Source organism: Nerophis lumbriciformis, linkage group LG06 (assembly GCF_033978685.3).
Source record: "Nerophis lumbriciformis linkage group LG06, RoL_Nlum_v2.1, whole genome shotgun sequence".
In the NCBI taxonomy this organism is placed as follows: Eukaryota; Metazoa; Chordata; class Actinopteri; order Syngnathiformes; family Syngnathidae; genus Nerophis; species Nerophis lumbriciformis.
Window position 1 is genome coordinate 50,209,849 of NC_084553.2, and position 26,898 is coordinate 50,236,746.

Sequence of the window (26,898 nt, forward strand, 5' to 3'; positions counted from 1 at the left end):
CCACTGGTTTCTTTGATGGATGTCGAAAGTTAGGATGTCATATCACAATCTCAATTGGACGGCTGCGCTATCAACCGAGCCATGCCGTCTCGTCATGTAGTTGAATGTGAATAAATAACATTTAACATGAATAAATAATTCCATCCATCCATCCATCTTCTTCCGCTTATCCGAGGTCGGGTCGCGGGGGCAGCAGCCTAAGCAGGGAAGCCCAGACTTCCCTCTCCTCAGCCACTTCGTCCAGCTCTTCCCGGGGGATCCCGAGGCGTTCCCAGGCCAGCCGGGAGACATAGTCTTCCCAACGTGTCCTGGGTCTTCCCCATGGCCTCTTACCGGTCGGACGTGCCCTAAACACCTCCCTAGGGAGGCGTTCGGGTGTCATCCTGACCAGATGCCTGAACCACCTCATCTGGTTCCTCTCGATGTGGAGGAGCAGCGGCTTTACTTTGAGCTCCCCCCCGGATGGCAGAGCTTCTCACCCTATCTCTAAGGGAGAGCCCCGCCACCCGGCGGAGGAAACTCATTTCGGCCGCTTGTTCCCGTGATCTTGTCCTTTCGGTCATAACCCAAAGCTCATGACCATAGGTGAGGATGGGAACGTAGATCGGTAAATCGAGAGCTTTGCCTTCCGGCTCAGCTCCTTCTTCACCACAACGGATCGATACAGCGTCCGCATTACTGAAGACGCCGCACCGATCCGCCTGTCGATCTCACGATCCACTCTTCATTCACTCCTGAACAAGACTCTCAGGTACTTGAACTCCTCCACAATATTATTATACTCATGTTACCATTTAAGATGAGCTCTTCATTTGCCACCTAGTGATTAGCGCTTCAGTTGGCAGCTAACGATCAGCGTTCTAGTTGTCAGAATTTTCTTGACTCCGTGGCCAAGTTGCTTGATCATGTGGGGTTCAGTTTAATCAAACTCATTTTAGATCTGGGGCCACATGGAGCAAGTGGGCCGGACTGGTAAAATCATGGCACGATAACTTAAAAATAAAGACAACTTCAGATTGTTTTCTTTGTCTAAAAATAGAACAAGCACATTCTGAAATTGTACAAATCACAATGTTGTTGGGTTTTTTTTACACTTACATGTTGCGATTAATAGTATTCTATCTTTATTTGTCGTTATCTATATTTTCTGAATAAATTATGTGACAATGTTCATGAGTCAACTCATTGGTGTTCATTTTCAATCTATCAAGATAAAAAATTATATCAAAATCAAATTACAGTACCAATATCATGTGGTTTGTTTTGTACATATGTAGCATCATCTACAAAGATACAAAGAATCGCAATTAGGCATCTAGTGGGCACATTTCAAACAGCTGTTTCTTTCATTCCAAAATTTCAGGTTAATTTTTATACTCTGCAAACTCATCCCGCGGGCCGGATAAAACCTGATCCGGCCCCCAGGCCATACGTTTGACACCCTTGTGACTTTGGATGAGAGCTATGTGTAAAGATATTTTATCAAGATTGCAACAGGTTTATTACTAAAGAAACTTTGTTAGTGATGTCTTACAATTACCAAATAACTCACGGCAATGACAATAAATAGGTAGTTAATACATTTAAAATATCTCTGTGTTATGATGTCGAATGGATGTGCCCCACAATTTAACCCATTCTATCTTGAAAAATGCTCCATTCCTTGACTAATATTTCTATTATAGTATATAGTCAACATCAACAGCTATTAAAACCATGAGACACTGGTGACAAAAGTAGGCTACGGTATTTAGACAATGACAATGTAATGCACACTTTTTTGGGAGGAAGAACACACCATACTATTATGAATGAGAGTAACATGTAGTCATAGTCATTAATAAGTAGTAAAAAATAAAAAGGAGTAGTTTCACCATTTGCACTGCTTGCGCGTGCTCTAATAAAAAACGATATAAATGTGTTCTGTTTGTGTTATGAAAAACATTATAACGGCATTATTAATGCTGTTATTTTTGTCTAGTAACAAGTAATCTGATTACTTTTATGTATGTTACAACGCCGTTACCGATACGTTTGATGTAATGTGGCAAGCTAGTTTTGACGCGGAAAAAAACAACTTTAGAATTCCAGCAAGCTCATTTCAGGAAGTAGCTCTGTACTCGTACAAGCAGCAGCCACCACACACACACGGGCTGTTACTACTGTTACTACAGAGGAGTAATGAACATTCGATTAAGTGACAATCATCAAATCTAATAATTATTGTTTGTGGAGAAGGAGAGACACAGCCATTGACGCACGTTCGATCGGTTTATTAACTATCAGTGAAAACATTCCACAGTCAACAATCTGTGAGTATCAGTATACGATAGATACTCAAGTGATTAGATTTATATTTTGATTTTCCTTGTTTGCTTTCCGTTTTTTTAATGGTTACAAAAAAAAAAATTTAAATGTGGACTCATCAGACCACAGAACACTTTTCCACTTTGCATCAGTCCATCTTAGATGAACTCGGGCCCAGCGAAGCCGGCAGCGTTTCTGGGTGTTGTTGATAAATGGCTTTCGCTTTGCATAACAGAGTTTTAACTTGCACTTACAGATGTAGCGACACACCGTAGTTGCTGACAGTGGTTTTCTAAAGTATTCTTGAGCCCATGTGGTGATATCCTTTACACACTGATGTCGCTTTTTGATGCAGTACCGCCTGAGGGATTGAAGGTCTGTAATATCATCGCTTACGTGCAGTGATTTATCCAGATTCTCTGAACATTTTGATGATATTACAGACCGTAGATGGTGAAATCCCTAAATTCCTTGCAACAGCTGTTTGAGAAAAGTTGTTCTTAAACTGTTCGACAATTTGCTCACGCATTTGTTCACAAAGTGGTGACCCTCGCCCATCCTTGTTTGTGAATGACTGAGCATTTCATGGAAGCTGATTTTATACCCAATCATGGCACGCACCTGTTTCCAATTCGCCTGTTCACCTGTGGGATGTTCCGAAAAGGTGTTTGATGAGCATTCCTCAACTTTATCAGTCATTTTTGCCACTTGTGCCAGCTTTTCTAAAACATGTTGCAGACGTCAAATTCCAAATTAGCTAATATTTGCAAAAAATAAAGTTTTCCAGTTTGAACGTTAAATATCTTGTCTTTGCAGTCTATTCAATTGAATATAGGTTGAAAAGGATTTGCAAATCATTGTATTTTGTTTTTATTTACAATTTACACAACGTGCCAACTTCACTGGTTTTGGGGTTTGTATTTTAAATATCGTGTTACACTGTGAATAGCACTCGCCATAAGTACGTTTGAAAAAATTACAGTTAATACATTTGATCGTATCGGCCGATCTCACTCATGGAGGATCAGTATCGGAACCGGCTGATCCATGATCAGGACATCCCTATTACCATTTCACTTTTAAATCCAATTAAACTACTGTCTTCAATAGTTAACCTTTTAAAAATGTCAAAAAAAAACAAATCTGGTTGCTGAGCATGAAAGGCTTACCTTGCAGCGGTTCAATCATCTCCCATTATTGCAGTTCAGTCATGCAGCCGTGTATAGATGCAAATAAAACTGTAATATAAAGTAATATGTTGCCTACTGTACCTTTAGGGGGCCTCGTCCAGCCTGGTGGTCAAATTCGCAGACACAGACAAGGAGAGGACTCTGCGCAGGATGCACCAGATGGCGGGTCAGCTCGGCATCTTTAGTCCCATGACCATCCAGTTTGGGGCCTACGGCGCCTACTCTCACGCTGTAAGTCTCAGCCCGGCGGGGGAGGAGACGGTGAGCTTGAAAAAAAAGAAAACAAACAAATGAATACTTTTTTCTCATTTTAACAGTTGACCTCACTTATTGTTGTTTTCCACCAGGAATATGTTGTATAACACACTCACTGGACACAACATTTGGTATACCACAACTATATAAGAATACTGTATTTGGTCAAAAAAAAAAAAACATTGATTGAAGTTTGTAATGGGGTAAAACTGCACTGCATCATACAAAAAAATTGTTTTTGTTATCTTAGCCTTTTCATGGAGCTCAAAAAGTTACCCAAAATATTATATTAAATTGCTGTGTCAGCCTTTCAAGGTGTTTTTCAGTGTGAGGTGGGAATATTTGGGCACCTCACAATTCGATTACGATTACCATTCAGGAGCTACGATTCAATTCTAAATTAAAAACATAAATATAAATAATAAATTGGTATTTCAATTATATTTCATTATTATCTGTAATTGGATTTGAATGTATTTCATTCTTTTCATGCCTATTTTGGTATACAGCTAATGTTGTGACTGGTGAGTGTTTTTTTGCAAAAAAAAGGACATTTCAGATAATGCAATACTGTTTTTATGTGTTTTATTGTCCCTTAATGTTTATATAACGTACGCATTGCAGCAGGATTCCCCGAGCCTGAAGACCACAATGTGAAATTTGCTTCACATGTATTGTACGTGGACTTAGCTAAAAAAAAATTTGAAAAAAAAGACGTGATTCAAAAGTACTTTTAATTAAAAATTGTCTTAGCTTGATGATCAGTAAAATATATTTTGTTGTGAAATTGGTGAAAATGAACCTAAAACTATAAGGAGTTTTTCCATCGTGCACGGTTAGTTGAGGGACAGTAAACCCTTGTGTATCGCAGCCAATTGGTTCCAGGCGTGATCGTGGTAAACAAATTTCCGCAAAGTATGATTATCATCAATAAATCTAATATTCCAAAAAATAAAGCATAATAAAAAAATTAAAAAAAATCTAGATACATTTTTTTTAACATAATTGGAGCCCTCTAAACATAAAACACCCATATATTAATTTTTAATAAAAAGTTGCAGTAATTGTGTCCAACTCTAGAACAAAATAATACCGTTTCAATATTTTTTTTATTTTACTGGAAAGAAGTGGAAATTATTAGTTTGTAACAATACTAGGAAGTTGTGACACCATGAAAATGGAAAAAAAAACAAGTAACGTTACAAAAATAAGGTTGTTAAATTTTGTGGAAATGTTTGCAGTTGTACGGAAATACTTGAAGATTAAATCATTACTAGAAAAATTGCATTTATCAATGTTTATTTATTGTAGTCAGTTTAGGATCCATTCCTTTGTAATATTTAATGGTTTTGTCATAGTATTTTTAAAATCTGATTTTTGTTGTAATGAGAAAAAATGTGACCTTTTTAAAACACATATTTTAATAATATAGTATGTTGTTTTACTTACACTCAAAATATAAAAATGGAAATAAAAAGTTACACAAATGAGGTCAACATATTTTGCCATGTGTTGACCCTATCTAACCGTCAGAAAAATATTTTTGTAGACTTAGACAAACTTTGATCCACACAGTTGCTCAGTTACAAAGGATGGAAGAGATAATGAAGGTATAAAGTAGACAAAAAATGTACCATAGTAGCAATATAAAATATAACATTTACATATTACATATATAATATATACTGATATTTTTATATAATACGATAAAATTGTTAAGCATTTATGTGATGTCTTTTAATGCTCTTTCTTTCCACCAAACGTGGCGCAGTGGAAGAGTGGCCGTGCGCGACCCGAGGGTCCCTGGTTCACTCCCCACCTAGTACCAACCTCGTCATGTCCGTTGTGTCCTGAGCAAGACACTTCACCCTTGCTCCTGATGGGTGCTGGTTAGCGCCTTGCATGGCAGCTCCCTCCATCAGTGTGTGAATGTGTGTGTGAATGGGTAAATGTGGAAGTAGTGTCAAAGCGCTTTGAGTACCTTGAAGGTAGAAAAGCGCTATACAAGTACAACCCATTTATCATTTATATAATCACCTTTACGCTTGTTTCACCCAATTATTCTGCAAACATTTGGTCAACTTAACAGCCGTGTTGTTGGCATTCCATGTTAGCATTGCCTGTCCTCGGATGTCATTACACATCACTCACAAGGCTCACCAATGTCATCCGGAGCTGATGATGTCGAGTACTGGTACATCTCGGGTCTTGTTTTTAAAATCAAAGTCTTACCAATGTGGGAATGTGTGATTGAGAAGGCACGGGTTGAAGATGAAGTGCATTAAAAAGTTGTTTGACTTGACTGTCGCAGTGAAGATACAGTAGCGCTAACATTAGCCGTCTGTTGTTATTCACAGTGTTAACCCTTTAACGGCTTGGTGCCACAACGTAACAGAAAATAGATTTAGACTTAGACAAACTTTGATGATCCACAAAGGAAATGGTTCCACACAGTAGTTCAGTTACAAAGGATGGAAAGGGTAAGGTTGGAAAGGATCGTGCACACAAGGGCACAAAAAGAGGGCGAAAACAAAAGGTATAAAGTAGACTAAAAATGTACCATAGTAGCAATTTAAAATATAACATATATGTAATATTTACATATTATATATACAGTATACAATATATACTGATATACTATATTATTATATTACATTATATTATTATATAATATATACAATACATAACAAATCCTATTTACCATGTACAATATTACAGTATATGGAACAGCTGCAGCAAAAAAAAAAAGGGCAGCATAAAATAAAAAGTAGGTCCAGCAGAAAATATACATTATAAACAAAGAGAGGTAGCTAACGTAGAAATGGTCAGGTAATAGACAGATATCATCTATTGATGTATGGCGAGTGATTATACAGCTGGATGGAGTGCGGAATGAAGGATATAAGACAAATACTGCATTATAATACATATGAGAGAGAAATAAGACTTAATTTAACACTTCATTTAGGCGAAGAATATATAGAATATGCTTTAGAAATAAATAACTGAATCCATGATGTAGTGAGGCCGCAATAGCGCGATGTCGAGCAGGACTGTATACTGTAACTGTCCAGTCACACGTCTATTCTCTATTCAAATACAGTGCAGCCTAGCCTTTGGCTCGTTAGTGGCATGGCTAGCAATAGTAACGAGAAGAAGCCAGAGTTTAAAACTCTCTTCAGTTGTTAAAGTATCCTGTTTGGGAACACTTGTGAAATAAGTGGATCAGACAGAAGCAGTGTGCTAGATAAAAACCGTGCTACAAAACAGAACTATTTTTGCCGTACTTCAGCCAATAAGGAACTAAAATGTAATAAAATGAAATAACTCGCACTGTTTTCAATCTGTTACTCTTGCACTAATATTTTGTTTTATATTAAAACTCCTAAGCAGTTTTACCATATGTTTTGCATTGTGTTGCTTAAAAAGCAGAGGTACACACTAAAAAATTTTGATTTAAAAAATAACCCAATTTTAACCCAACTGCTGGTTCAGAAAAGGACGAACCCCTTATTTGGGTTATTTTAACTCAACATTTTGGGTTAAATTTTTCAACCCAACTTTTGCGTTGAATTATTTTACCAAAACGCTGAGTTATGATAAGTCAATGTTAAAAAAAGTTAAAGTAAAGTTAAAGTACCAATGATTGTCACACACACACTAGGTGTGGCGAAATTATTCTCTGCATTTGACCCATCACCCTTGATTCTGATCTGATACTTGTATAGCGCTTTTCTACCTTTTTTGTTTTAAGGAACTCAAAGCGCTTTGACACTATTTCCACATTCACCCATTGATCACCCCCTGGGAGGTGAGGGGAGCAGTGGGCAGCAGCGGTGGCTGCGCCCGGGAATCATTTTGGTGATTTAACCCCCAATTCCAACCCTTGATGCTGAGTGCCAAGCAGGGAGGTAATGGGTCCCATTTTTATAGTCTTTGGTATGACTCGGCCGGGATTTGAACTCCCAACCTACCGATCTCAGGACGGACACTCTAACCACTAGGCCACTGAGTAGTAATGTTGGGTTATTCCCAACCAAACTATTGGGTTGAATTATTTAACGCAAAAGTTGAGTTATGCTAACTTAATGTTGGGTGACTGAAAATAATGTTAATGAGATTAATCCATACATAAATTCCCTTGAAGAAAAAAGTATCTTTTTAAAAAAAAAAGAAAAAAAAAGAAAGCTTTTTACCGTATTTTTCGGACTATAAGTCGTAGTTTTTTTCATAGTTTGGCCGGGTGTGCGACTTATGTGTGAAATTATTAACACATTACCGTAAAATATCAAATAATATTATTTAACTCGTTCACGTTAGAGACTAGACGTATAAAATTTCATGGGATTTAGCGATTAGGAGCGACAGATTGTTTGGTAAACGTATAGCATGTTCTATATGTTATAGTTATTTGAATGACTCTTACCATAATATAATACGTTAACATACCAGGCACGTTCTCAGTTGATTATTTATGCGTCATATAACGTACACTTATTCAGCCTGTTGTTCACTATTCTTTATTTATTTTAAATTGCCTTTCAAATGTCCATTCTTGGTGTTGGGTTTTATCAAATACATTTCCCCAAAAATTGCGACTTATACTCCAGTGCGACTTATATATGTTTTTTTCCTTCTTTAATATGCATTTTCGGCCAGTGCGACTTATACTCCGGAGCGACTTATACTCCGAAAAATACGGTACCCAAAAATGGTTCATCATTTTGAAAACCCAGAAATAATACCCTTATAACCCAAAAATGGATTGCTCTTCATAAAAGTAACTCCAAAATTTAACCCAACACTCGCAACTCATAAATTGGGTTACACGCCAATCTAAAAACCGATTGGGAACTCCTGCATTACATTGTTGTGTGTTTACTTTGGTAAGTACTTTGGTCAATTCAAATCCTTCAGTAACCTCAGCTTGCATTTTCAACAATTCATTCATTTTCCTTGACACCCCAAACTCAAAAAGTGTATGCCATTACTGTGAACCGACACCGCCTAGCCCCACCGACACCACCACTTCATATTCACACATGAAAGTCACAGCCCGAGTTAGAAGTCTGTGAGATTTTGCACTCACAAGGTAAACTAACAGCTCAACCTGACAGGTGAGAATCGCCCACTCACCCACTCAGGAGTCACTATCTTTCTCAACTCCCTGCCTGCATAGCATGCGCACTGCCTATACTGTGCAGCATGTATGCATAGATGGTGTGGCGGCGCAATGGTGGGACATGGGAACAGCGTTAGGGTCGCTGGGGGGGCAACAGCAACACGCTCGCCTCGGTCCAAGACAGAACAAGGCGCCGGCCAAGTAAACAGAGATGTGAGAGTAAACACGTTCTGCTCCCGTGGCTATTTCATCCTCCTCTTTGTCTCTGTCCTTCCTCCCCTTCGTTCCCTCCCGTCCCCGCTGATCTTTAATCCTACAGCAGATGATGCAACAGCAAGCAGCCCTGATGGCGGCAACGCAAGGGTCCTACCTGAACCCCATGGCGGCCATCGCCGCCGCGCAAATGCAGCAAATGGCAGCTTTCAATGTCAATGGCCTGGTGGCCACGCCCATGACACCATCCTCAGGTACGACCGCCCAATCTTTGGGGTTCTTACACGTCTTCCGAGGTTAAATCAAAAATATTTACACCAAAGCCAGTAATTTAAAAATTCCACTGGGACATTAAGGGAATTGTAAAAGGCTTCCATATAAAGTCTTTAAGGTACTGACCTAAATATAAGAAATCATTTTGTCTCTAGAAAAAGTCTTAAAAAGATGAATTGTCCTATATCCAGGGCTATGCAATAGAGACTAGTGTTGTCCCGATACCAATATTTTGGTACCGGTACTAAAATTATTTAGATACTTTTCGGTAGACACACAAGTGAATGCAAGGCATGCTTGGTCAACAGCCATACAGGTCACACTGAGGGTGGCCGTATAAACAAATCAAATCAAATCAAATCAACTTTATTTATAGAGCACATTTTAAATTTACCACAGGGGTAGCCAAAGTGCTGTACAATGAGCAGGTTAAAAGATAAAACGAGTACCGAGCAAACACAACACAACACAAACAGAACACGATAAAAAATAAATAATTAAAATAGAATTAATAAAAACATAAAAACAGGATCACAGCAGGTGTATTATGGGGCGCCATTGCAGGATGGATATCACTCAGTGTTAAAAGCCATGGAATAAAAGTATGTTTTTAAGAGAGATTTAAAAACAGGAAGAGAGGAGGCTTGTCTAACACTCAGGGGTAGGTCGTTCCAGAGCTTGGGAGCAGCAACGGCGAAAGCTCTGTCACCTCTAAGCTTCAGCCTTGTGTCAGGGACCGTCAACAGCAGCTGATCGGCTGATCTTAAGGATCGGGTGGGGCAGTAAGGCTGAAGGAGGTCGGAGAGATAGGTTGGCGCGAGGTTGTTTAGACATTTAAAAACAAATAAAAGGAGTTTAAAATGTATTCGGTAACGCACAGGGAGCCAGTGAAGGGACGCTAAAATAGGGGTGATGTGCTCACGTCTGCGGGTCTGTGTTAGCAGACGAGCAGCAGAGTTCTGCACGAGCTGCAGGCGGGCGAGGGAGGCCTGGCTAATGCCAACATAAAGGGCATTACAATAATCAACTCTATAATAATAAACAACTCTAACACTGTTACAAATATGCGCCACACTGTGAACCCACACCAAACAAGAATGACAAACACATTTCGGGAGAACATCCGCACCGTAACACAACATAAACACAACATAACAAATACACAGAACCCTTTGCAGCACTAACTCTTCCGGGACGCTACAACATACACCCCACGCTACCCCCTATAACCCCGCCCACCTCAACCTCCTCATGCTCTCTCAGGGAGAGCATGTCCCAAATTCCAAGCTGCTGTTTTGAGGCATGTTAAAAAAAATGATGCACTTTGTGACTTCAATAATAAATATGGCAGTGCCATGTTGGCATTTTTTTTTCCATAACTTGAGTTGATTTATTTTGGAAAACCTTGTTACATTGTTTAATGCATCCAGCGGGGCATCACAACGAAATTAGGCATAATAATGTGTTAATTCCACGACTGTATATATCGGTATCGGTTGATATCGGAATCGGTAATTAAGAGTTGGACAATATCGGCAAAAAAGCCATTATCGGACATCTCTAATTTAAACCGTAACAAGTGGCTCTTGTGCAAAAGTTGCATCAGTTGTGTTTATTTAATTCATTCCGTATTTCCCCAAAATGTAAGTACTTTTCAAAGTTTGAAAACAGAATGTATCAATGGGTAAAAACAAGTATTTGCAAGCATTCCCAGCACTGATATGTAAGTAATTTATGGAACAAATTCATCCAAGGCCGTTCTCCATACGCCCTTGTTACATTTTTTAAGGCTGCATTCTGAGGGCTCTAGGAAGCCGACCAAGCCTTGCATTGAAGGAGGCCTGTCGTGAGGACTTGTACAACCCTCACATTCATTGGCAGCCGCATTACCTCTCGCTCTCATTATCTCTCACCGCCTTGCTGTCAGTCGCTCGCTCCTCGCCTCTGCGACGGCGTCGTCCGGGAACGCTGCCAATCCCGATGACTTTGGATGCCGAGTCCTTGGCTTAGCAAAAATAGGAGCAAAAAGATTTGCGCTCGATAATCCCGGACCCGGGCCCGAACTACCTTCTCGGCCGTTGTCACGAGCGGCGTTGACGGCTCGACACTAAGTAGGCAGGCCGCCTGAAAGGCAGGGTCATTGCTAATGTATTAAATAAAGTGGCTCCACGCCGCACGGGGCATTTGTAATCCATAAGGCCTACATACACCAGGTATCGCCTATCAAACGTAATCCCAGATGCCTTAAACGTCCTTTGCCTCGGATTTGGGAAATAATAAAAATCCATCAGCACAAAAGGAAGCTGACAAGGTGACATCATGAAGCAAAGTAGTGGAAATGCAGCATTCTAAATCCAAACCATGTTCGACAGTCTTTTACATTTATATTTGGCTCAATGGACAAATGCCATTTTCTAATATGCACCAACATTATTTCCATAATCCCAGTATGTTATGATTCGATGGGGACTTGTATGGTGGTTGTTGGATGTTTTGATGGGATTAATTTAGCGATAATGGAAGTGTGCCAATTTTGTTTAAAAGGCGCAATAATGCAGCTCTTAATTGTACATCAAACTGTCCACTTAAAGCCTCGTAAATACACTTTATGACGTTAGATTAAATGGGTTTCCTTGCATGTACTTTAATTAAGTGTGTCACATCAACAGCCAATGAAAACGTGTTTTATTATAGTGTGTTTAACATCGCTATTAACGCTGTGTTAATACAGTTCTTAATTACTAATTATAAGGAAATATTTTATATATAGTAGGCTCCAGAACAACTGTAACACCCTAATAAAACAATCAATACAGATAATAGATTGATGGATGCATGGATTATACATGTTTTTAAAAGGTAAATGTTACATCTGTGTATATGTCTTACATTTTAATATTTTTTAGCGTTATGCAACTCCATAACATTTCCATTGTATTAATTTGTTTTAAAGACAGCGAAATGTTTAAGTTACTTTAATACATTAGTTGACTTAAACATTAAATTTAAATAGTTTTCTCTCGCATACGTTGCAAAAACCTATAGGAAAAATTAAAAACTGTTAGTCAAGGTAAATATGCTTATTTAGGATATGCTGTATTTTCAAGTAACACAAACTAAAATGTGGAATGCAATATATAAAAGAAAACATGCCAACCGAACAAGATCAAGATCATTCACACAAGTAAAATATTTCGATGGCATGTCCTGTTTTTGTTATGTTTACCTATTTTGTCACATGACTCCAACTTTTACCTGAATTACCTTGCATATATATTACTGGCTGAGAAGCATTAATTATGTTGATTGCACTTGTGGAACCCTGGTTGATGTGATGCTGCCATGCTTTCATTTTTAAGGTTGTTTTGCAATGAACAGGAAGTTACTGTGTGCATATATTAATGTTGTGTTACTAGACAGCTAGTGCTAATAAGGACGTTAACAATACGACACATCAACATGAATGAACCAATTTTTTACAGAAAACCCCCCTTGGGTCTTAAATTCTATGTCGACAAATGCGGTTGGTTATGGTTTTAATTTATTTCAAACATGCATTTACAATATGGCATGTCAGCTTTGACTTTAAAGAGAACTGCACTTTCTTGGGGAATTTTGCCTGTCATTCAACCCTTATGAGAGACAAGAACGCATAAGGATTTTTTCAATGCATTTTAACTCGTAAATAAATGTAAATAAAAGTCAGCTATCAACGGGGCTAATTAGAGCCAAGTATTAGCTTGGTGAATATTGTTATTGTAAACGCTAACGTTCAGTTCAGTTCAGTTTCAGTTTATTTCGTAATGCATCACATATTCATTACAGCATGTCGGAAAAGTAGTAGGACGAAGCTGAGCTTATTTAATCTTACCCCTTTTCATACCATAGCAATTTTATCCAATTTCCTTGTTCTCTGTAACAGAACATTGAATAAATAATAAATAAACAATATACCACAGTAAGCAAAGAAATCTTAAAGACATAAATCATTTTTATCTCAAAAAAAGGGTTCAAGATGTTTATCATAATTATTGTTCTGTATACTTTGTGAACACTTGTAGTTCAAACAGTCTCTTTAACTGAATCATATTGGTGCTTTGTTTGATTTCTTTGGTTAATCCATTCCATAATTTAATTCCACATACGGATATGCTAAAGGTACAAATCTTTTAAATTTCATTTTCCTGTAAGGTTTTATTTCTCCTCTTTTCGTTGAGAAGATTTGTTGTACATTCTTGGGTAGCAGGTTATGGTTTGCTTTGTATATAATTGTAGCTGTTTGCAAATGCACCAAATTGTTGAATTGTAATATTTTTGATTCAATAAATAAAGGTTTTTATTAGGGATGTCCCGATCCAGGTTTTTGCACTTCCGATCCGATACCATTGTTGATTTTGCACTTCCGATCCGATACCGATACTGGCCGATACTGGCATATCCGAGCATGTATTAAAGTTTAAAGTTATTTAGCCTACTTAGTTGTCAGATTCATGTTGAAAAAGGTTTTAGTACTCTTGATAACAACTAGCCAGCTGAATTAGGGGAGTTTGAATAATACACAATGGTTGGTAACAAGAAACTGACCTGTTTATTCATGGATAAACACAAAATAGACAAAATTATACATGACAAACAGAAATGGCATCATTGAACTAGGGCTGGGCGATATGGCCTTTTTTAAATATCGCGATATTTTAAGGCCATATCGCGATACAAGATATACAGGTAAAAGCCAGTAAATTAGAATATTTTGATTTATTTCAGTAATTGCATTCAAAAGGTGTAACTTGTACATTATATTTATTCATTGCACACAGACTGATGCATTCAAATGTTTATTTCATTTAATTTTGATGATTTGAAGTGGCAACAAATGAAAATCCAAAATTCCGTGTGTCACAAAATTAGAATATTACTTAAGGCTAATACAAAAAAGGGATTTTTAGAAATGTTGGCCAACTGAAAAGTATGAAAATGAAAAATATGAGCATGTACAATACTCAATACTTGGTTGGAGCTCCTTTTGCCTCAATTACTGCGTTAATGCGGCGTGGCATGGAGTCGATGAGTTTCTGGCACTGCTCAGGTGTTATGAGAGCCCAGGTTGCTCTGATAGTGGCCTTCAACTCTTCTGCGTTTTTGGGTCTGGCATTCTGCATCTTCCTTTTCACAATACCCCACAGATTTTCTATGGGGCTAAGGTCAGGGGAGTTGGCGGGCCAATTTAGAACAGAAATACCATTGTCCGTAAACCAGGCACGGGTAGATTTTGCGCTGTGTGCAGGCGCCAAGTCCTGTTGGAACTTGAAATCTCCATCTCCATAGAGCAGGTCAGCAGCAGGAAGCATGAAGTGCTCTAAAACTTGCTGGTAGACGGCTGCGTTGACCCTGGATCTCAGGAAACAGAGTGGACCGACACCAGCAGATGACATGGCACCCCAAACCATCACCCAACCATGCAAATTTTGCATTTCCTTTGGAAATCGAGGTCCCAGAGTCTGGAGGAAGACAGGAGAGGCACAGGATCCACGTTGCCTGAAGTCTAGTGTAAAGTTTACACCATCAGTGATGGTTTGGGGTGCCATGTCATCTGCTGGTGTCGGTCCACTCTGTTTCCTGAGATCCAGGGTCAACGCAGCCGTCTACCAGCAAGTTTTAGAGCACTTCATGCTTCCTGCTGCTGACCTGCTCTATGGAGATGGAGATTTCAAGTTCCAACAGGACTTGGCGCCTGCACACAGCGCAAAATCTACCCGTGCCTGGTTTACGGACCATGGTATTTCATCACAGCTAACGTTAGCCATGCTGCTACCTCTCTGCTCGGAGAGGGTGTATACGTATGTGACGTATGTCGTGACAGTATGTGACGTATGTAAGAAGGTGCGCTTGCTGTCTGTGAGGAGAGACAAGAAAGAGTGAGAAGAGCCTGTAGTGTAATGCCCGCAGCTAAAAACAACTGCGTGAGAACGTATACTCGAATATCACCATATAGTCATTTTCTATATCGCACAGAGACAGCTAACATTTTTACCGGTAACTTTTAATTCACATGGCCGTCTTAATGGTTAGAACACAGACCTGTGGATGTGTTGAAGGTGTGCTGGAAAATGCGGAACGGAATTTAGGGAGCAGCAGAAAAGTGGAATGCATTATTTAATTCGGTGCGTTGAAAACACGGACCGGAATATTTTTTTTAAACTGGATCTGGATCGGCATTTTCCCATGCCTTGCCGATACGCATTTTTTGGCACATATCGGCGGCCGATCCGATCCAAATATCGGATCGGGGCATCCCTAGTTTGTATGTTCTCTATAACCAATAGTATGTAATATTCTAACAGATCTTTTTTGTAACACGTTAGGTAACTCCTACCCTGATCACAGAGATGTAACTCCATCCATCCATCCATCCATCTTCTTCCGCTTATCCGAGGTCGGGTCGCGGGGGCAGCAGCCTAAGCAGGGAAGCCCAGACTTCCCTCTCCCCAGCCACTTCGTCCAGCTCCTCCCGGGGGATCCCGAGGCGTTCCCAGGCCAGCCGGGAGACATAGTCTTCCCAACGTGTCCTGGGTCTTCCCCGTGGCCTCCTACCGGTCGGACGTGCCCTAAACACCTCCCGAGATGTAACTCGCTTATTCTCATATACTGACATAATCAGCCTGGGAGTGTTGATTTACGAGTTGGAATGCATTAAAAAAAAGAACATATGTGCGCTCGTCTCACATAGGGATTGTGAACGATAGACAACATTTCGGAAAAAAATGCAGCTCCCCTTTAAGCGGGCACATTTTAGAAATAAGAACCTGGTGTACCAGGACTTAATCATATTGTCCACATACAAAGGTTGTCAATGGACTCTTTTTCGTATTTGCAGGCACCAGCACACCCCCAGGCATCTCTGCAACAGCTGTCCCCAGCATAGGCGGCCCCATCGGAGTAAACGGATTCAGCGCCCTGGCGCCCCAAAGCAACGGGCAGCCCACGTCGGAGCCCATCTACACCAACGGCATTCACCCGTACCCAGGTGAGTTTGCAGCCACGGTGTGTCGTCTTTATAACAATGACAACATCACCTGATTAACGATGTGTCACCGGTGACAGGTTGAGTTGTGTCACATGCTTCGTTTTAACGTTGACAGGAGGTCCCCCGGCCCCCTACTTTACCCTCCAGTGACATGTATTTTTGATTTGAAGCGTTTTAAGCTTCAGGGGCCAGGCAACCGAGTCTTTGGCAGATTTCTGAGCGGCCGACCCCACTATGATGATGAATCCATCATTTCATCCTTCAATCCATTCTGGTTAATTTGACGTGTGTCAGCCTGTCCTCGGCTCCTTGATGCTGTCTGGGAATGATTCCTGGAGGAGTGACAGGAATCGTACTCCCCTGTGTGTGCATTATGCAAAGAGAGTGGCCATTGTAATCAACTACAAAGTGGTTTGTTTGGCACCTTATTAATATTTGATGCAAACATCTGGGTCGAACAGGCAATTTTGAAGAACTGAGCGAGATGACAACCCAAATATCCGCCATCTCTCGGTGGGATCTTGCACCCCCCAATGGGTCCCTGCAGTAGATTTTGCCAAATTTCCACACAATGCTGCCGTCCACTTTCAACTAGCCACGGGTAAAGTTTGGAACGCCAACTGGTTGGAATGTAGGCATGAGGTTTGTGGGCGGGTTGGCAATCATTGTGGCATGAGACCATACAGTAAAAGTGCATTACGGCACTGAAATAGTCAAGCTCATTCTTGCTGTGCAAAAGGCGCAAACACTGCTGAGCAACGTTCCCTCTAAGGTGCGCGCCTGCGCAATTGCGCACTGCCCAAGCGTCCTCTGCGCACAGCATATATATGCCGCGCACCAAATCAAACCCATCCGAATTCTAAACAAAATAAACACATTTATTCTGTGTAATTTTGCAATGCGACTCTAAGTGACAGTGACAACAAGCGGCCCTAACGGTGTTCGTCAACATCGTTCAATTGAACACCGTTCAATTATTGTAACGTCTATCGAGATGCTTCGAGGACAGGAATTATATCGATCACTTTATTGAGGAAAACTGTTTATATTCGGCCATAACCACACCAAAAACATGAGTACAAAAACGTCTATCTCGAAAAACTAGTCATTTTCTGCCGTACAAACCAGGCCAAAAGCAACTTGTCATCTGTCACCAACACGCATAGCACTAAGCCACTGGTGCGTTTATGGCCACACAAAAAGTCGGACAACTCAAACACCACACAAAGTTACACTATGACTCCTCAGTCATACGTGTGCTTATTCTACTGTCATTTATTATTAATGTTAATTTATTTATATTAATCATGGAATGCTGTTACAAGAGAAAGTTACAGGAATGCACACTTCATCCCATGCTTACATTTCATTGTGCAACATGAGGATGTTTAAGGGCAACTAAATGTGATCTCTGAAAGGGGTACAAATGATTTCCAAAGCAGGACCCCCACCCAGACATATTGTACAATACTAATCCATTGCTTATGACAAACAAGATTTCTTTTATTTTCATTACAAGTGGGTCAAATCACTATTACAAAATAAGCTCATGAAAATGACTCCTCTCATTTGAGTGTTATTATAAAAGATTGGTTTGAGACAGGTGTGCTGCTGGTATTGCCACGTGTGATGTTGCTCACATGTGCTCCACTGAATGCTCAGGGAGTTTTTGTGTTTGCTCAGACACATGAACAATTAGAGGGAACATTGCTGCTGAGTTAGGTCTAGTACACAGAAAGATTTTCTAAATCTGACAAGATTTTTTTTCATCTGAAACAGACCCCTCACATGGAGATGAAAAAAATCAGGCATTGAGCAGTTTTGATTGATGTGTATGGTTTGCTTCGATAATAACACATCAACACAGCACACACATAGGGCTTGGCAGTATGGCTGAATATTGTATCACGATAAGTTATAATGGTCAATATCAATAATTGTTCATATTTTTTATCCAAAAACCTGCCATACTGACTTTTCCTGTTTTATTGACAATTTATTGGCGCTCTACAGCACTCATTTTCAGTTTCTCTTCTCAGTCAGTGCAAAGAATCAACCGCAAGACAACAAAATGTGATGCTGTTACATGATTGGCTGTTAAGTGTGTCACTCCCACTGATCCGTGATCACTTCTTGCGGTTACCCAAGAGTGAATGCCATGTAACCAACCTTGCTAGACAACTCCCAGTTCCTTCCAACAAAAAAAAAACAACAAAAAAACATTTTATTGAAAACATTTTTTATTGATATCGATTACGAGCTTCTTCCCTCAAGCCGTAAGACTCTTAAACGCATCATATTTAAATTATCCCCTCAACTCCCCCCAAAATGGATTAACTCGCTGGAATAAAAAAGACAATATAACATACCTCCATAAAACGTGGACGCATGTGAAAAAGTGCAATATATTTATCTGTACAGTAATCTATTTTTTTTATTTATATATATTTATATTTATTTATTTATTGTATATATATGTATATTTATATATTATTTATATATATTTATTTATTTATTTATATATGCACCTCATTGCTTTTTTATCCTGCACTACCATGAGCTTATGTAACGAAATTTCGTTCTTATCTGTGCTGTAAAGTTCAAATTTAAATGACAATAAAAAGGAAGTCTAAGTCTAGTCTAAGTCTAAGTGTCTATCACGATATATGTGAATATTGTTTTATCGCCCAGCCCTACAAACAACAATTCTGTCCGACATCAACGATCTAAACTAGAGTGCTCCAATACCAAAATATTGCGTGAAAAAACACAATCTAACAAAATCAAAGAAAAACAAACATAGCAACCGTCATAAAACAGACCGGAACAACAGGCAAAATACAAAACCCAAAACCAGTGAAGTTGGCACATTGTGTAATTCGTAAATTAAAAAAAAAAGAATACAATCATTTGCAAATCCTTTTCAACTTATTTTCAATTGAATAGACTGCAAAGACGAGATATTTAATGTTCGAACTGAGAAACATATTTTTTTTTGCAAATAATCATTAACTTAGAATTTAATGGCAGCAACATATTGCAAGGGGGGTGACGTTCATCAAATCAAATCAAATCAACTTTATTTATAGAGCACATTTAAAATTTACCACAGGGGTAGCCAAAGTGCTGTACAATGAGCAGGTTAAAAGATAAAACGAGTACCGAGCAAACACAACACAACACAAACAGAACACGATAAAAAATAAATAATTAAAATAGAATTAATAAAAACATAAAAACATAAAAACAGGATCACAGCAGGTGTATTATGGGGCGCCATTGCAGGATGGATATCACTCAGTGTTAAAAGCCATGGAATAAAAGTATGTTTTTAAGAGAGATTTAAAAACAGGAAGAGAGGAGGCTTGTCTAACACTCAGGGGTAGGTCGTTCCAGAGCTTGGGAGCAGCAACGGCGAAAGCTCTGTCACCTCTAAGCTTCAGCCTTGTGTCAGGGACCGTCAACAGCAGCTGATCGGCTGATCTTAAGGATCGGGTGGGGCAGTAAGGCTGAAGGAGGTCGGAGAGATAGGTTGGCGCGAGGTTGTTTAGACATTTAAAAACAAATAAAAGGAGTTTAAAATGTATTCGGTAACGCACAGGGAGCCAGTGAAGGGACGCTAAAATAGGGGTGATGTGCTCACGTCTGCGGGTCTGTGTTAGCAGACGAGCAGCAGAGTTCTGCACGAGCTGCAGGCGGGCGAGGGAGGCCTGGCTAATGCCAACATACAGGGCATTACAATAATCAAGACGAGTCGAGATAAAAGCGTGGATTAATTTCTCAAGATCATGTCTTGATAGAAGCGGTTTCACTTTCGCTATTTGGCGTAATTGATAAAAGCTTTTTTGAACGACGCTGCTGATTTGTTTTTCGAATTTAAAATCTGAGTCAAACTTTACCCCCAGGTTTGTGACAGAGTCGCTGAGATACGGGGTCAGAGTGCCGAGGTCAACGTTGGGGGAGGGAGAGCGACTTGGACCGAACAACATAACTTCTGTTTTATCTTCATTTAGGCTCAGGAAGTTAGCTGAAAGCCAGACTTTGATGTCGTGCAGGCAGTCAATAAGACGTTGAACCGTGTTATTTTGTGCCATGGGAAAATAAATCTGGCAATCATCGGCATAAAAATGAAATGCAATACTGTACTTCCTAAAAATAGAACCAAGGGGGAGAAGGTAAAGCGCAAATAAAATTGGGGCAAGGATTGAGCCCTGGGGGACCCCATGTGGTAAAGGAGCTGTGTACGACATAAAACTGTCTACTTTTACACAAAAACTCCTGTTTTTGTGTAAATATGTTGTCAATATTCAGTGTTTTATTGTTCATAGTTAATATTGTAAATCCCACATTCCATATTTTCATTCCGTTTTTTAAGGCGGTCTGTCGTAACGTTTTTAGCATTCAGACATTATTTTGAGGTTTTGTATTAGTGTTTCTAAAAATAGATATACCGGCCCCCAGACACATTTTTTTCTCCAAATTTGGCCCCCGGAGTCAAAATAATTGCCCAGGCCCGCTTTAGAGAGTTGTTCAATGTGGTACCATTTGTACTTTTTTACGGTCTAAACCACACTGAAACATCTGTGCTGCTGAGCGGATACAGATCCTGCCTTGACAACTCTCCATTCCCTCTTTGTTTCCCACCTGCCCCTGCCTCTCTTGCAGCACAGAGTCCGACGGTGGCCGACCCTCTCCAGCAGGCTTACGCCGGCGTCCAACACTACGCAGGTGAGCCTCCTCCTGTTACTCCAATCTCTCTCTCTTTCTGTCTGTGTCTGTCACACTATGACAAGTAAAGATAGCTGTAATTACCACCAGATTAGGCTACTTTACATTAGGATTTTTGCGACACACACACACACACACACGTGTTCTAATACCCCAAATACACAAAGAATCTGACTTGTCAAAGCCAACATGAGAAACGACTTTCTTGCTGTCTGACATCAGCCCTCATTAAAATACTAAGTCTTCCCTAACGCTTACTTTGTTGCATCAAATATGAAAAAGGCAGATGCGAGAAATCCCCCTGCTTGTTCTTGCTTCATCTATCCCCCTTTCGCAACAGCAGCCTACCCTGCCGCCTATGCGCCAATCAGCCAAGCGTTCCCACAGCAACCGACCATCATCCCCCAGCAACAGAGGGAAGGTAAGAGCGAGCGAACCACCCAAGATAAAAAGGTGATAATTGCCATGTTCCATTCTAATGTTGCAGCGCCGCTTTGAATTAGCGACAGAAGGCAAGGTGGGGGAAAAAGGCTGCGCATTTAAAGAACATTAACGCGGAAACGAAAAGTTACTCTGTCATTATTCAAAAAGCGCACTAATTCAAACGTGGACTGCTTAATCAGTCCATTACAGTGTGTTTAAGTGGTTATAAATATTCATCAGATTAATTATCGGCATGCATAATCATTCGGCGCCATTCCTAGAGTAAGAGTGCTCAGTCATGCGGGCCTTGGCATCAGATGTAATAAAGCAAAAGAAAAAAAAAAAAAGGCTATGTGCTGACGTTAAATTACTCTTTTTGACATTGTTACCCACATCTCAATTATTCATTTGTATGATTGCATTTGGGATAGTTTAGAGCGGCATGAATAATCCATAGGAGCGATGAATGAAATGAAGTGGTATCATAGCAGTAGATGTCGGGGTCACTGTCCAGAACTAGAACTTTATGAAGACAGAATCCATTTGTATCACATTGGCATCATAATGCATTGTTATTTAATCATGTACTGAAGCCACCAAGTGCAATATTTGGCTGCAACCAGCAGAGGCACTGTTGCTGCAGTTTCAAACAGTTTGCAAGTGCATGTCACCCACACCCATGCAGATCTACCAGAATCTAATATACCGTATTTTTCGGAGTATAAGTCGCACCTGCCGAAAATGCATAAAAAAGAAGGAAAAAAACATATATAAGTCGCACTGGAGCCCGGCCAAACTATGAAAAAAAACTGCCACGTATAGTCCGAAAAATACGGTAATTTTATGCAACTAGGCTTGGGGAAAAAAATATTTTTTATCGATAAATTCAAGTTTTTTGTTGCACACGATTTAAAAAAAAATCAATGTTTTTCCGTACCTTTTAACTTCCCCTTCACTTCTTTAGCGGAGAGTCACACACCTAACAAAACATGGCTAACGCAAATGAGAACGAGGCGTTTGTTTCAACAACAAAAAAAAGTGTTGTCAGCTGTTTGGATTTGCAGCAACAACTGTGACTGCACGCTGTAATGTTTGTTTAAAAAAGACAGCAGCACAACAAACTTGGTCCAGCATCTGATATCGAAGCGTTAAGCCAAAAGTGGGAAATGAAACTCTTTACAAGGCGAACAAGAACAGCCACTAAAAATCAGCTTACTGTGGAGGAATGATACAAGGTACCATGTATGATAAGAAAGCAGCATAGTGGAAAACGATCGCACAGAGATAAAGATGTGGTGCCCATCCTACATTTGAAAAGTCTATTTTTATCCACCGATTAAAACTATAGTCGTCTCAATGCCACATTTAGATATGTTTTTTTTTTCAAGACAGAAGATTTAAGTTAGTGCTTTATCAATCTCAAAGTAGGATTTTATTTATTTGCATAAAATGCTACAATTTTGTTTACAGAAGTATTAAGACAGAAGTTTTGCCTTCAATAGGAAGCCTTATAATAAATAATTGTGTTAGATTAGGACAATGCATATTGATCCACAAGAGCAAATGCATCATAGTAAATATGCCAGAATTACACCTAAAATTCATCTGTTTTTTTTTGTTTTTTTTAATTATTATTTTCTATAAAGTTGAACTTATCTGTTCAAAAAGAACCCACTTTATGAACAATTTTTTTGCTAAGAGTAAGATGCAGTGTCATTTCAAACTACCATATTTTTCGGAGTATAAGTCGCACCGGAGTATAAGTCGCACCTGCCGAAAATGCATAATAAAGAAGGAAAAAAACATATATAAGTCGCACTGGAGTATAAGTCGCATTTTTGGGGGAAATGTATTTAATAAAAGCCAACACCAAGAATAGATATTTGAAAGGCAATTTAAAATAAATAAAGAATAGTGAACAACAGGCTGAATAAGTGTACGTTATATGACGCATAAATAACCAACTGAAAACGTGCCTGGTATGTTAACGTAACATATTATGGTAAGAGTCATTCAAATAACTATAACATATAGAACTTGCTATACGTTTACCAAACAATCTGTCACTCCTAATCGCTAAATCCCATGAAATCGTATACGTCTAGTCTCTTACACGAATGAGCTAAATAATATTATTTGATATTTTACGGTAATGTGTTAATAATTTCACACATAAGTCGCTCCTGAGTATAAGTCGCACCCCCGGCCAAACTATGAAAAAAATCTGCGACTTATAGTCCGAAAAATACGGTACTAGTTTTTGATCAAATAAAAGCACATTTGTTTTGAATCATCTCTGTCATGTGGCTTTAAAAAGTTAGGAAAAATAATTGGAAAAAATCAAATTTTTTAGTGAAAAAATCAAAGATTGTATTTTTAGGCCTCGTTGCAATAGGAGGCATGCACAGAAGCATGAGTTCAGAACTACGGCATTAAAAAAATAACAACTTTTTTTTGTTTTACTTGAACAATTATTTGGTATAAGTAACTTATTGGGACCATTTTTTTTAGAAACACTTTCCACAACATTGCAGTGTTGTAATAGCGGTATGGAGCAAGCTCAGCCAATATTAATATTGAGCGATATTAAAGTTCATCAGCGGTGATGAGTTTATTGTCAACGTTTCATGCTAACAGCTCAGAAGCTCTGCTGATTTCAAAGCGCATGCAGTGGTAGATAAAGCTGCTGGTTGCCTACAGCCACAGCTGGCAATGGTGTGTTTTTAACCTGGGTTTAATTAGAGTCACCGGCGGTTACCGTATTTTTCGGAGTATAAGTCGCACCGGAGTATAAGTCGCACCTGACGAAAATGCATAATAAAGAAGGAAAAAAACATATATAAGTCGCACTGGAGCCCGGCCAAACTATGAAAAAAACTGTGACTTATAGTCCGAAAAATATGGTATTTGCTTTTGTAGAACATGCATTTAGCGGCTATGTGAGACTCACCAGTTAATTGAAAAGAGGCAGTAACACGTAGGATTTATGTATTGATAAAGTTGTAGAGACATTAAATAATACTGTTAGCAATAAGACTTTGTGCACATAAATTATGTGCATTCAAGTAAAACATTTAAAAAATGTATGTGTATGACATTCTCTCAGTGAAATTGCATTTGTATCAACATTTAATTAACTGTGATCAATCAAAATGGTAAAGTATGGTTCATTAGATAAAAAAAAAAAATACATATAATTATTCGCCAGCGCTAATATAAACCCATATTGTGAATAGCCCAGACAGTTATCACCTTTTTAATGACGTATATCTTGTCCATATTTGTTCGCTTCCTGTTTGTGGAACCATAACCATGTTGCATCTCCTCTCCTCCCCAGGGCCAGAGGGTTGCAACCTGTTTATTTATCACCTGCCCCAGGAATTCGGTGACGCCGAGCTCATGCAAATGTTCCTCCCTTTCGGCAACGTCATCTCTGCGAAGGTCTTCGTGGACAGAGCAACTAATCAGAGCAAATGTTTCGGTGAGCTACAGCGGAGTAGTTGGCGGCAGGGAAGGGAGGTGTGGGGGGCGGGGGGGGGTCTATTTGTAACACAAGCGGCGGCGTGTGTTTTGAAATCTTATCACGCCTCTTGTTTCCTCTCCTGCAATTAGTGTTTGGGTTTGCTTTTTCTTTTTAATTGCCAGTGTCTATCCTAATCAAGCTGCAATTAACATTTTTAGGGTGCCGTTTCATGCCACTGAGCAAAAAGGGGGCGAGGAAGGAGACCGAGCCTTTTCATCAAACAGCAGAGGGGAGGGAGGGATCAGCACATAAAGCAACAATAATAATGTGTCACATCCTTTTACGCTCACCGTGGTAAAGCCCTAAACAAACATTTGCTGACGTATTAAGTAAGTTAGATTGTAGATATTGAACAGGCATTAAGTATTGCTTTTGTGTGCCAATTCAATCAGTGAAATACATCACTAACACATGAAATAATTCATGATTTGATAAATAGTTTATAAACACAATTAGAATTATACAGTATTAATAACGCAACAAGATTTTTTTGAGCTCTTATGTCAGCGGGATCATACGCGGTAATTGCCTTAACTTTTACTTAAATTTAACGGATTTCCTTAAATAGTGGCTTCAGCTCTAATAGGTGCCACATCACAATTGATTGTTGCCAACTTGAAAAAACTAAAGTGCGCACCTAAAGTTGGGAAAAATAATTGATTATTTGTTGCATTTCGATTGGAACGTAGATGATTCCAAATCGATGGGCAAATGTCCGATTATCGATTACCGTATTTTCCGAACTATAAGGCGCACTTAAAATCCTTTTTTTCCCCTCAAAACTCGACAGTGCGCCTTATAACCCGGTGCGCCCAATCAAAAGAATAATTCTGGTTTTGCTTACCGACCTCGAAGCAATTTTATTTGGTACATGGTGTAATGTACCAGTAGATGGCAGTCAAACATAAGAGATAAGTGTAGACTGCACTATGATGGCAATATGACTCAAGTAAACAACACCGACATTTTATGTGTTCCATTGAAAATTTAGAACATTACACAAGGGCGCTCAAAAATCTATCAAAATGTTTTAGTACGACTTTGGTAAGCTATGCAGCCGCACCGCTTGATGGATTGTCGGCGCATTAAACATACAAGTATTATTATGGTGTGTGTATAATGTACAACCTATTATCTGGCGTTTTGTTTCGCATTATAATACAAAAGCAACTTTTCTTACCTTCTGGTACCTGCTGATCTGTATTTGGGATCTGCATAAACTAAATTTTGCTGGTCCGCTTTTGTAGTACGTGCCGACACCGTAGTTGATAAGTTTCTTCTTTTTCTCCATCTTCTTGTTATGGGACATTCATCCTCCGCTGTTGCAATTTGTAATACAAAGAAGTGTAAAGTTATTACTTATATGTCGGTAAACTCGCCATGAAAGCGCTAAAACATACCGGTATAGTGAGTTTACATTATTCACCCAAGGAACTTTAGTTATTAGAGAGTTCCGGTCGGACGTTTTTTCAGTGGACACATTTCCGGCCTTTTTGTTGTTGTTTCCGAATGAGGAGATGCTGCTCTATTATTGATTTAAGTAAAGTCTGAATGTCATTAAAATAGTTAGCTCCAACTTTTCCACTCCCGTCCTTGCAAGCTACACCGCTACAACAAAGATGACAGAGAGAAGATGCTGTCGAATGTGAGCCACGTAAATAAGACTGCCCACAAAACGGCGCATCCTGAAGCGACTGTCAGAAAGCGGCTTGAAGATGATCTGTAAAACATAATCCATGCAACATTTTGACCAAAGAACCACCATTACATGTTATGTAGACTAGTGGTCTCCAACCACCGGTCCGTGGATCGATTGGTACCACAAGAAATTAAAAATAAA

At 39.3% G+C, this 26,898-nt stretch overlaps 1 protein-coding gene and 1 long non-coding RNA gene across 11 annotated transcripts in view; one reads left to right on the forward strand and one right to left on the reverse strand.

The window, feature by feature from the left end:
* Window positions 1–26,898, forward strand: part of celf6 (CUGBP Elav-like family member 6) — a 426,206-nt gene that overhangs the window by 355,580 nt on the left and 43,728 nt on the right. For 4 of the 10 annotated variants that reach the window (XR_009815640.2, XM_061964509.2, XM_061964510.2 and 1 more), the window contains 7 exons: window positions 3,585–3,758; window positions 9,194–9,341; window positions 15,723–15,983; window positions 16,235–16,384; window positions 21,050–21,112; window positions 21,453–21,533; window positions 24,873–25,016. Coding sequence is in view for 9 of the 10 variants with exons in the window: in XM_061964509.2 (XP_061820493.2) it covers window positions 3,585–3,758; window positions 9,194–9,341; window positions 15,723–15,983; window positions 16,235–16,384; window positions 21,050–21,112; window positions 21,453–21,533; window positions 24,873–25,016 (1,021 nt within the window). In the remaining variant the exon portion in view is untranslated. The remainder of the gene's footprint in view (window positions 1–3,584; window positions 3,759–9,193; window positions 9,342–15,722; window positions 15,984–16,234; window positions 16,385–21,049; window positions 21,113–21,452; window positions 21,534–24,872; window positions 25,017–26,898) is intronic. The other 6 variants (XM_072913385.1, XM_061964512.2, XM_061964507.2 and 3 more) reach the window with 5 other exon arrangements.
* LOC133608893 (uncharacterized) overlaps window positions 1–26,898 on the reverse strand; it is a 257,241-nt gene that overhangs the window by 161,070 nt on the left and 69,273 nt on the right. Inside the window, exon 2 of the long non-coding RNA XR_009815641.2 lies at window positions 3,579–3,763. This is a non-coding gene — a long non-coding RNA (uncharacterized lncRNA). The remainder of the gene's footprint in view (window positions 1–3,578; window positions 3,764–26,898) is intronic.